The sequence below is a fragment of the Tinamus guttatus genome, unplaced genomic scaffold, assembly GCF_059628265.1.
Source record: "Tinamus guttatus ecotype Peru unplaced genomic scaffold, ASM5962826v1 Tinamus_guttatus_pri_ptg000308l, whole genome shotgun sequence".
Classification (NCBI taxonomy): Eukaryota; Metazoa; Chordata; class Aves; order Tinamiformes; family Tinamidae; genus Tinamus; species Tinamus guttatus.
Window position 1 is genome coordinate 1,185,097 of NW_028288842.1, and position 12,644 is coordinate 1,197,740.

Here is a 12,644-nt window from a genome sequence, read left to right on the forward strand (position 1 = left end):
ACAATTTAAGGAGCCCTAGCCCTACTAATGTTATGTCAAGGGGTTTCAGGATGTATTTTTTACAAAATAAAAAAATGCAGTTTTAACCTATCAGCTAGCTAAGTAGAATTATTACAAAAAAAAATTACACTGCATAATAACTGATTAAGGAAGATCAGAATCTTATAGGTCTGTGTTCATAAATCAACCTCATAGTTCAGGAATTTCACACCGTGGAACTGCAGAAGGAAATCTATGCATTGGACCATTCTTGCTTCTACATTTCATTAGGACCAGAAGGCTAAGAAAATAACCTATAGTCATCATTCTCTACCATGACTGCGCTCCAGACTATCACTGTGTGTCCTCAAGTGGGTCCTGCCAAAGATATATGTAGGCCTATTCAGCCCTCTGGCAGAAGAGGTTTTTCCCTTAGGGAAAACGATTGAAGACTGCGGCAAGGAGAGATGAAAGTGCCTTTGAAAAGAAATGATCTATCTCCTCAGAGCCTATGAGACATCACTCCAGATCACTGAATTCGTAAGTCATCATATTTGACTGAATGCATTCCTTTCTCAGCAGCTGAAAACAATGATTTTGCTTGCTACGTAGCTCAAGATAAATGCCATTGTAAGTTGGCCACATGCATGTCACAGCAGTATTTATTTACCATCACACCCAAGTGAAAATACAATATTTCTAAGATGATAAAACAAGTCAGAACTTATATCCCATAAAAGCCTAAGAGAGACAGGGAAGAGTTTCAGGATTCTGAGGGTAACAGTGGGAAGAAATGCTCTACCATTTCAATGTTTCACTGTGAGGTAGAAACAATGACAGCAAAAAAAAAAAAAAAAAACACTTCAGGACACTTTTTTGCCAGAAATGTCACGAAAAGTCCTTATAAAGGCTGTGCAGACTTTTCAAAAATAGCTGCAATAAAAGGTCTGGTCTGCATGGCTCAACAAACTTCCTTTTGTCTTCTCTGTTGCTGTGGAAATATGACTCATAGGACAAGGCTCTGCATGAGCTTTAATGGGAGGAAGAGGGAAAACTAAGCTGTGGCCACTGCTGGATACACCTTAAAGACATTGAGAGAAGAACAGAGCAACATCTAGAATAAGGTATTGACTTTGGAAATTACATTTTCCTAAAACAAATTTGAGGAACACACATTGTATACTGTGAAGAGATAGCTTATATTTGCTCATGTCATTGGAAGTTCCTCTCGAGCCTCCTCAGGTTCTTTGAATTCACTGGAGACACTTGTGTGCATAGCAATGCATAGCACATCCTACCCAGTAACAGAGTTAAGGCTCAAGGTGTATAATTTAAGAATTCTATCAGAGTTTACATATATTCCAACGATTTGGTTAACCTCCCGTTTTTTCCTTAATATGACACTTTAAGGAGTTAGATAGTACACCTTCACAGAAAAAAGGGAAGTAAGTTGAATACAGACTTTTAAGGTTTTCAAACAAAAAATAAAAGACGTAATGAGGAATGACGCAATTATCAATATCAGGAGAGGAGAGATTTGGGTTGGATAGGGAACCAGCAGTCAAACGTGGGTGAAGGTTTGGTTAAGTGTTTTGACCGCCACGATAATGTTTTACTCAAATATTTTAACTTTTTTAAAAATTTAAAATGTCAAGAAAGAAATCCTGGTATCATTTCTTTTAAAATTTATTTTGAACTTTCCCTGTCTGAATAAAGGAAATGAAGTTAAAAAGAAAATCAATAACAAACCTTCCCTTTCTTCTGCTTCCCCTTTTTACATGGAAAAGTAAACTGTTGTGGAAAAGGGAACTAAAATGTTTGCAAAAATAGAATTTTGTCTATTTAAAGAAGTTTGAACCTTTTTACAAAGTAGAAGATGAAAATAAAACATTTTCTGAGAATAATTCACAGAACTATTTTTAAACCTTTGAATATTTTAAAATGATTTTACCATTACTATAAATTTATCCCTAAAGCTACCTGTACCACTTCTGCTGCTTTCTGCTTCTACCATTTCAAGTTCAGTTGCTTTGTTACCATTGCATATTTCAAAAACAAGCGGTACTTCAGAATTTCTAATATAGACTAAACATCAGAACTATTCAAGTAAATTAAAGGACTGTGAATCAATAACAGTGTTCCCGTATCATATTACTCCGGAGAACATTAGGCAGAAGTAGACTTAGCTGGATGGAATTAGGCAGAAGTAGACTTAGCTGGATGGAATGATTTTTAAGACACCTTTGTAAAACAGCGATCTGTTTTTCAGAATTCTCAGCTCTTCTCATTAACATATTAGAAAAAAAAAATAAAACTACCTCAAGCTAATTGTTATGGCTACTAACAGCATTAGATTTCTCTTGTCCCCCGGCCAGATTAAACGCTTCCATTTTCAGTCGGAAAACATTTAGAAGAGGTTGAAGAGGATAGAGCAAGGAAAAAAGATCACTGTGAAAAATTTCCAGGAATGCTGCAGCAGTCTCCATTCTCCTCTATTAGCCTTTGGCTGCTCCCTCTTGAGAGTTTCTATCTGTAGGGCTTTGGACACTAGATCTACATAGCTTATAAACAGTTGGTATGTGCTCCTGTCCTTACAGGAAACCAGTCCCTCTCTGGTACAGACATATGACTAGACCTGGCTTCACTGGAGCAGGCTGGCCAGAAGAGGACGAAAAAGGAGTGCGAAAAATATAGCTGTAGGAGAAGCTACACTGCAGTGCACTGGAGCTCTGTCCTGCCTGCTTTTTAACTCCCTTGACCACAGAAACACAACAGAGCCTCTTTGCAGAACAAGACAGTCAAATACAGTGAGAAAAATCTTGTATCACCAAATATCCTTTCTCCAGCTCTTTGACCGGGGAATTTCAGAGGAAGATCGTTTCAGTGCTGTGCTCATGTTTTACGTGGCAAGTTCCTGTTCATGTGATTCAGAGAGGAGGAGGTGGAACACTGACACTTGCAAGTAAGCCTTTTTATTTCCCATTCTCTCCTTCAGCTACCTTGCTGTTGCTTCCTCAGATAGAGGATGCAAGCAAAGCAGAAAGAAGAGTAACTGAGGTGCCAATGTTTTCAAATACATAGGTCAAAGTTTACTACCTTAGAGGATATGAAAAGGAAGCATGAAGAAGTAGAAAGTCCTGCCTGTTTGAAGCTTGTGTTAAAAGAACCAGGCTTAAGAAGAGAAAAGGACACCATTACTGTTCCATCTGCTAAGATGGAAATGACATCTGGTTACACAGTGTGTTTCAGTTTGAAGGACTCCATCATTCTCATACGCTGAAAGAGAATATACTTCAGAGGTTCAGAAAACAGCTGAGCTACTTATAAAGGGCACCACGTACTAATGTGCAGATAGATGGCTGTATGTGAGCTCCTGTAGCATGTTCCTGACAGAGAAAAAGGATTTAGTCTTATTGTTGTGAAAAAAAAATCACTAAAAAGCAGCACTGGTCAAGAGGGAAAATAACCCATAGCCAAATACCGAGGGATGTACACAAAGTTAATATAAAGCCTCAAGCTCTCTCCTGTAGAGAGCAGCTTTACAGCACATGAGCAGTGCAAAGCAACTCCATGCTGAAATACTCTGATTACATCCTTGTGTTGTCGGAAACGAGGAAATAAATTTTCATGTAAGGGATCAAAATCAGCCTGACAGGCAATAAACCCAGCCAATGCTCATCTTTCCTCTTTATCAGCAATATATATAACATTGTTAAAACTAAAACACTAAAGCAAATAGCAATACTAAATCAATGTGGGATCAGCCTCCTAGTCAAATAAACAGTTCTTCCCTATGCTACAGAAGGCAGGAAAGATTCAGTGTAAGCTGTTATTTTCTAAGCCTATATATCTCCTGTAACGACCCACCCTGTATTTTGCAGCCACTCTCTCTCCTAAGAGACACAGTGCCCTAACATATTCCAGGAACTGTTTATAAAAGGTTAGATTATGAGGAAACACTATCTCACCACGTGGCTTAGACATTCAATTGCATGGAAAAAAACCTTAGAACAAATAGTTTCAGAAAAATAAGCTGAAATGTGCATATATATATATATATATATATATATATATATTTCCCTACAAGTGCTTCCAGTCAGGCTTGGTTAATGAAAAATTTGAACAAAGATCCAACCCTAGAAAGGGAATTGTTTGCTTTGATTAACTCAGTCAACTCTGGTTTGATATAGGGGTGTTGCAAGTGATATATTTTAAACCTTCTGTTTAAATTAATTATAACACATATCAATTAATATCAACTACACATCAGTTCTTCCATAAAATGTGGTAATAATACATTCTAGCTGTGTTAAGTTGATCTGGTTTCAGTGAAGTCAACAAGAGCTATATGGATGATTCACTGTTTTTTGTACATACAAAGTAGATTAATCTACTTGTGCTTTACTTTTTCTTAAACATATTGTGTGGTTTCTATAACACTGAGTCCAAACATATGTACAGTGGATTTCACTGAGATGTTAGACAGAACACCTGGATTTCAGCTAGGTTTCTGCTGCCATCTACTTGCGAGTGGCTTGCTTCTACAGTATGCCTAATAAACAAATGCTGCATGCTTCAAATACCAAGAGCAGTAAAATTAGCTCCAAAAGTTTGACTGAAACCACCAAAAAATAGCACAGAATACAAGCCCAGTTTCACTACAAAGATAAGCTCTAACCCTGGCTGTTCCTCAGATACATTTTCCCTTTAGGGTTTAAAGTTTACAGATGGTCGATCCCCTCTTCTAACTAGTCTCTATTTATCTGCCAGAACAATGAGTATATGAGGTCAATCATTTACTCTTATAAGCTCATTTTTGTGATAAAAAATGTAGACTGTTCCCAATTAGTGAACTACATCTGACTGAAAGGGGACAGTATCATGAATGAATTAGAAATGGAGGCAAGAAGATCTTTACAGGACAAGCGGTGTACAATCGGTATGACAAGCTGCATTTAGTAAGCAGATTGCAAAACTGTGCACATGCACCAACCCTGAAATCCCTGTTTGTTACCACCTATGTTTGCAAAGACCAGACCAAAAGGGCTTCAGCTGGCACAAAGATGGCAGGTCATTGACTTCTATTCTTTATTCAGTGGTTTCGATGTAGCTATGTTTGTTTACGCTTGTTTCAAATTTGGCCTCATCTCTGCGCTACTACAGAAAACAGAGGGGAACTGATAAACTTTTCTCAGTGTGATGCCTGTTTTATGATTTGTTTTTATGTGTTATGGTTTCAAGAGGATTTGCATGGGAGGTAAAACATAAATACATATACAGCAACATCCATACATGTGCACATCCCAGCATTACACTTGGATGCTCGCCTAAGCAGCCTAGCTCTGGTGGTGAAACATACGAAGATGCAGACATCTGCTTGTATATCTGCTCATTCCATCTAAACACGTGCAGATGCAGTCCATACACAGCATGTGTGATCACATGTGGATGTTCACTTCCTCCAATACAGTAACTTTGCAGCCAACCTTTCCCAAGTCTCCCCTTAACGCCTTTTGCGCCCTGGTCTTTCATGCCACCCGTGAAAAGAGCAACATTCACCCATAAATGTTGTACAAACCTTTGTTGGCAACTTCCCAAGAAACTTCAAAGAGCAACAAATCCTCCACTGGCAGGTCTTCATCCTCCCACTGAGGAAGACCATTAAGAGAGGTCATAGACAGTGATCGAGCCAGCGGCATGTTCTTCAGCCCTGTTGCACTCACCACACAGGCCACAGGAGTTATCAAATGTCTGCTCACCGTAGGGGCTTGCTGCAGTCCTGGTTGGAGGAGTCTGGCTGCACGTTGAGCAGAAAATTTACCCAGAGAGCTGGGAGCTAATGGGTTTAAACTGTCTGACCACCAGCATTAAATTGGCTCAGTAAAATCCTCAGGGCTTGAGAAGCAGCTGCTGGTGGAGGTAAGAATTTAAGACCGCTCTGAGCAAGGTCTGGAGCGTTTTGGAGTCAGGCCGGTTTTCTCCCTCACAGGGAGGTAGAAATCAGTCATGAGCTTCCCAGCCGCTGCTTCCAGTAGCTACCACCTCAGCCGCAATTGAAACTCACCAGTTGTAAACACAGCACTGCTGTGAGCAAACTCCAGCTGGGAGGACACTCGGGTTCAGCCCCTGATTTGAGCCCAGCCTCCAAGTCCTCCCCTCAAGATACACCCTTCCTGTTAGCATTCATGGACCAACTCTATCCCCTGCTTACCAGTGGAATAAGTAGACTCCTTTTGCATGACGTCTCTTAGATGACTTCGCTGGTTAAACACTGTTACCCCTGCTTAATCAGTTCATCACTCCATGAGCTTTCTCTCTTTTTTTTTCACAGTTAATTCATCTTACATCCTCAGGCCATCGGCTTCATTCTGTTCCTGAGCAACCCTGCAGCCCTGAGAGCTTTTATGAACAGAGCTACGAAGGTCCATACTTTGGCACACACTCTTGGTGGTTTTCTCTGCAGTCCTAGCCCCTGAATTTCCAAAACTTCCTTTTTTTTTTTTTTTTTTTTCTCATTTAGCTTTTCACAAGTCTTTTCTGGTGAGTAGTGAGGCAGGGAACAGCATATCCCCATCTTGCTCCAAGACAGAACTGGAATGCTGCATTCATTTCCAGGGGAAGGCAGGTCCCTATCCCAAAATCTGAGACCCTCGAGGCTCCACGGAGTGGCTGCCTGCTTTGCAGATGTGCCCATGCATCTGGGCAAGACCGCAGTGTTTCTGAGGCAGCTGTGTAAGCTGGATCCAATTCTGAGCTTAGGAAGCAACCTGCCCAAATCTAGAATTCAGGAGAGATTAGCTCTCCCTGTGACTGCAGAAGCGTCTCTGGGATGTTCGAGGACAAAGTTGTGCTGGCAAGTGCAGACCTTATAATAGCATGGCTGGATCTCTCTGACCTTGCAGCCTGATTCCCAGGAAACAAATTTCAAATCCGGCCCAGAAGGAACAGAAGGCATTAGATGTCACTAATCACTCAGAGGCGTAATATAACAATATAATTCAAGAACTGAGCCGATCTTCACAACTAATTGCCTCCAAAATGACTTGATCTTCTGCTTACACCTCTCCTTGGCCTCCCTACACAAAGAGCAGCCAGTTGATGAGTGAGATGATGGATTCAGTTCATTGAACTAACCCAAATCACAGAACGATTTTTTGCCAGGTTAGAAAATTTATCTGTCTCAACAGAGGGTCTGGCAAGTATCAGAGAGAATAGCACAACACTGATGAGAAAATAAGAGAGAGAGAGAAAGTGAAAATGAGTATTTCCCACCACTTGCCTTTCTATTAAGTGAAGCTGACAGACCAGTGAAGCTTGGCTATATTGTACTACTTTTGAGTTGGACGTTTGGGGAAGGATGTTTTCTTACTAGGTCAGCTGGAAGGCATTGCTGCCTGCCCAGGCATTTTACTGGGTGGTCATCCATATCAGTTTATGAGGGAAAAAAAATAAAAACAGTCATGAAATAGTATTTTTGGAGCAGCTGTGACTACCTGGAGTTGACAGGACACCAGACCATGCTATAGCTTAGAAATCTTGTTATTTAAAAGACCCCCCTGCCACACACCCATACACACACACTTTAAATTTGAAGGTCTCATTCCAGAACCATCAAACATGCCCAAGACTCCTCTCTCGGGGAAACCCTGCGGGCAAGAAGACTGAAAGCAGCCAATCTCACAGAAACCAGCTGGGCTGAGGGGAAACAAAGGGGCTGTGCCCATCTCAGCACACAACAAGCACACGGCAAAACCAGGCTGGGAGCTTGAAACAAGCTGCAGGGAAATGACCTGCCCCCCATGCCTGGGCTGAGCAGCGCTGCACAGAGCCAGGGCGCCGCCTCCCTTCCCCTCCCCTCCGCCAACGGCCGCCCTCCAACGGCCGCCCTCTAACGGCCGCCCTTGTTTGCCATCATAGGTTTTTGTTTTTTAACATCCCACATTCTTGCTTTTTGTAATTCCTATCCCGAGCAATTTGATAGAAAAACGTCGGATCTGTTTTGGGCAAAAGCAATTAGTAACACAGCTTGTGCCTCTTGTTGAGTGCTGAAGTGAGGTGATCTAGGTGGACTATCACCTGTATCCTTAACTGAAAGTTAGAAGCAGTCTGCTCAAAAATGTCTACTGGTAAAGGTCTTGATGAAGTTTGATTTGTATGGTTTAAACTAAGCAGAACAGGTGTCCCTGTATTTTGGTAGCATGGGAGGACTTGGCATTCTTTAACCAAGGGCATCCTGCAACTGCTAGGCCATAAGCATGCATTTTTTGCCCATTGAAAACTTGGCAGGAAACTCAAGGTGCATGTATCCTTAAGTGAACTGTCTTCATTTGAATACTAAAAATCAACTCATAGGTCAAAAAGACCCTCACACAGGTGAAGACCCTTCCCCCGAGCATGCAGAGTATTGAAAATGTTGAGTAAGCAATAATATAATTGTATGTAAATTACTAACCAATCAGTGCAAGAGGGATGTACTTGGGAAGCTACTAAGTATATAAATACGCTTAGGAAAGTGGGGAGTGTGCTTGATTTGTGCACCTGGGCTTGTGCAACTCCAAAATAAATAAGCAAATGTCTCTCCTGAGCTTGTCATTATGTGAGCATACCACACTTTGAATCTGCATTTCGGACAGCAGTCTTGATCTCTATGTTAAAAAGTGTGTGCTTTAGAATTTGTCAAATTTTAGCATTATAACTGACACTTCTAATAGTATGTCCGTTAAACCCTTCATATTTAATCTCCTGAAAAAGAGGATTTTTCACCCGTTGACCTTTCAATGGCGATTTCCCATGACGGAAAAAATCGCCTTAAAACTTAATATACTTTTCTGTACAGATTAATTATATTGTGAAACAAACAGTGCGCTCAGGCTGCTGTTATTCAGATGCAGTGAAACATCATACTGCTCTCTATCCGTAGCAGCACCGTATTATTTCAACATTCACCACGTTGGGTCTATGTAAAGGCTGCAGGACTGGATCCCATGAATAGGTGATTCTTCCCATTTTTGCCCTTAAAATAAACAGTTATATCTCTGAAGTTTCTGGCCATATTTTCAACTAGAATTAGTTGATGTAGTTCAAGGTGTAGTCTCACACAGAGGACAATCGTGTGTTTTGACAGTAGGGATAGTAAATATACAATCAAGAGGGGAATTGAGTGGATCGATTGGAGTAACGTATATTCCCCAAGAAAAACCTTAAACAAAGCTCTTGTTACTTGATGCTGAAGTCTGCCAACCTAAAGTAGCATAAAGGTTTTTGTAGAATCACTCTTCTTATTTTCTTCCTTCTTTCCTCCTTTTTTTGTTTTTTCATTTTCACTGTAATCTTTTTGTTAAAAAAAAAAAAAAGGCATATGAAGTGCATAGGAAAAGTTAGGTCCAGCAGTCAGTTCAAAAACTTTCTTCCCTGCAAATGTTTCTAGCTGCTAGAGGGCAAAGGACTCTGTACGTTATATCTGTAGGCTGCCAGGATTAAATATTGGGTCTATACGATGCACCTGGAGTCACGTGTTTACTGTCATAAATGCCTGTAGTTCTAAAACTACAGCAAAATGAGCGCTCCAAGAGCTATATTCTTACAGTAATAGGTGCTGAACTTTTAGCACATAGCAGTGGAGACGTATTCAACCATAGCAGAAAGGAACAGAAAATAAATCACTAAATATTAGTAAGTAATATTGATAATAATTAGTAAGCCAAGCCCAAAAGATCTTTGAAGAGCAATCATATCATGTGTGTATTTCTTTTTTCCAAATTTCCTGGTCTCTGGAGTTATCAAAATAGGGACAATATTGTGCACCCTGCCCTGCTTAAAACTGTTTTTGAGACTATTATAACCTCCCAGAATGCTATCTCTTCTGCATGCTTTGATCTAACTCCTTGGGGAGATCAAAGTAGTTTTTTTTTAACAAAAAAAAATTATCTCGGCACATCATCTCAGGAAATAAGTCCTGGATGTTGTCTTCGTGCCACAGATTTTTCAGCCTCTCCAGGAAAACAAACAAACAAACAAAAAACAAACAAACAAACAAACAAAAAACCACTCCAGCAATTATTTTTTGTTGGAAAGTCCTTTTCAGCCTCCCAGGTTGAAGGAAAGAAAAAGTGTGCTGAGGGAAGAAACATCCTCAATGTATGGGAGCTTATAATAAGAAAAGTATCTGGGATAGACTTTAAAGGTTTTCAAGGTTTTCTTCAGTTAACTGCAGGAAAAAACAAAGCCTAGATGTTAAAAATACCAATAAACATTTTATTGGTCAAGTCAAGTTTAATTGTCAGTGAGTTATGGTGGTTTATAGCAGTTACTGATGTACATACAGTGTACTTTAGAAAAAGAGCAGTAGGTGGCAGTAAGGACATTAATACATGACTTCTTCAGTTGTGTATTGTCTTCAACAAAAAAAGATATTTTCTTATTATTATTTAATCCTGCTCCATGAAAACCTAAATTTGAAGAAGCCCGTGACAAGAGAATCACAATTTTCTCTCTTCCTTTCTGCTTTTTGTACCCTTCCTTCTTTGCCTTTTGAAACTTCTTTTTTTTTTCTCTTGCTGTCTATTTTTTAAAGGTGTACCTTTCTTTGATATAGATATCTTTGATCCAACTGTTTTATTATTATTTATCTCTCTGTTTTATTATTATATCTGTATTTCTAGGTATACTTGTGAAATTCGGTAGCTATATTTAGCCAAAAGCTGTTGGAATGTTAGTCAAAAAAAGAAAAAGTCTTTTCCAGAAGTTAAGGTGGAAATGTCAGTATTCTGCCATTTATTGCTGTGTTGTGCAGCCACAGTGTGATGTTTGTTTTTTATGACTCTAATGAGAAAAAAGGTAATTTTTTTTTTTAATTTTTGCTTCTTGTGTCTGCAAACCTCATTAAATATCTCAAAATTGTGGTGGACATGAGAATAATGAAGTAAAACTGCCTCGGGGACGTGTCTGAGTTGTTTGCCAGCAGTCTCCTCCTCCCTTAAAGAGGCTCTGTGGTGAGGAGTGTGAGCTGCTCTGGCCTTCTGCCAAGCTGTTGTGCGCTTCTGAAACGCAAAGGAAAGCGGGGCTGTGACGAAGGACTTTCCTTAATAAGACTTAAGAAATGCAGAAGCAGTGCACAGGTGTGAATAAGTATGCTGGAGGTGCTGAGGGTTTTTGGTGACCTTTAAAGCTTTTCACATGGCAGCATCCCACAAGGCTGGTGGAGAATGAAGCTGTTTTCAGAGACACGAAGAGATAATAGCAGATTTTCCAAGAGTTTGGTCACCTGGAGTTGTTGCACTGTTTCAGGAAGCCCCAGGAGAAAAGCTCTAGGGACAGCCCTGCTTGCCTGCATCGCCTCAGCGAGTCCCGGCTGTGAGGCGATGGCCTTCAGCCCATGTCTTGTGCAAGTCCCAAGAGTGCTCCACATCTCACGAGTGCAGCGTTGTTCCCTCTGGTCGGGAGGTGACTGCCCCTGGAGTACATTAACTCTGTGAAATGTTCAGGAGGGAGAAGAGGCTACAAAACATCTTAGGTTTTCCTGAGTTTTCGAACAGGTGAAGAAGTTTTCTCAGTAGGATTTGGTACATCTGTTGTTCCAAACACACATGGACCTCGTGACACACCAGTCTGGGGGTTGTCATACCTGACGCTGCAGGCCTGCTGCTTCATTCAGGAGAGTGAGAGTGAAAAAGACCTCTCCAGGAGACATCAATCCCTCGGAGGCAAGTTTAATTTTAATCCTTTTGGACTTTGCTTTGGGAAAGGACGCAAGAGCATCTTGGCTGGTAAGCAGGATCATGGTATTTCATTAAGCCTCAATAAGTTCCTGCCCCATTTAAAGTTTAAAATAAACACAGTCATGACCAAGTATCCTTCTGATGGGCGGGACTGTGTAGAAGGCGCACTACGAATGGTGGCCACTGTTTTCCCATGTACCTAGAGATGTGAGTTTATCTTCATTTTTAGGCAACCTGTTTTGCTAAGGACTGCCATGCAGCCCACACTCTATGAGAGAGCAGCCTCCCTGTCTGTATGTGCAGGCAGGCACCACGTATTAGAGACTGGAAAAAGTCACCGGTTATTTTAGGAAATGGATGTGTAACACCACGCAGATACATATAAACACAATTTCTGAGAAACACCACGATTTTCCATGTGATATCTGATGTGGCTCTAACTTAGGAAATAAAATACAAGACTGATGCATAATTTTGTTTGTTTGCTGTCATGCAGAGTTTTGAATTCTCCCCTGTAACACAGATACATGTACTAAAATGCACACCCATGTGCACACACACACTCATTTTAATAGATGTACACACACAGGGATAGCTTTGGTGTTCGTTTTCTGTGGTCAGTACAGTATCGTATTTATCCGTCACAGAGTTTTGTCAGTATGTTGGCTTAACTAGTGGTATTTTCTTTTTTGCTGCATGTGGCAGTCATAGGAATATTGAAGTCTCACTGCCTAGTATTCTGTATGATTTTTTTCTGATTTTTCATTTTCTTAAAATCAATGTTCTTTATTTCCATTAGATCAGGAGGAGCTATTTGTCCTTTTTTTTTTTTTTTTTTTATTTGGCCAGCAGTTTTAGAAAGTTCAGGCTAGGTATGAGTTCTTAGTACATCTCTTTTTATCATGTGTGACCCTGGGGAAAGTGTTAGCAACACTGGCAATTCACCTT

At 40.4% G+C, this 12,644-nt stretch overlaps 1 protein-coding gene across 1 annotated transcript in view; it reads right to left on the reverse strand.

Moving 5' to 3' along the window:
- The window catches only part of GYS2 (glycogen synthase 2), a 34,431-nt gene extending 28,375 nt beyond the window's left edge, over positions 1-6,056 (reverse strand). Inside the window, exon 1 of the mRNA XM_010220046.2 lies at positions 5,558-6,056. Within this exon, the coding sequence (XP_010218348.1) occupies positions 5,558-5,678 (121 nt within the window). The 5' untranslated portion in view covers positions 5,679-6,056. The remainder of the gene's footprint in view (positions 1-5,557) is intronic.
- Between the last annotated feature and the right edge of the window lie 6,588 nt (positions 6,057-12,644).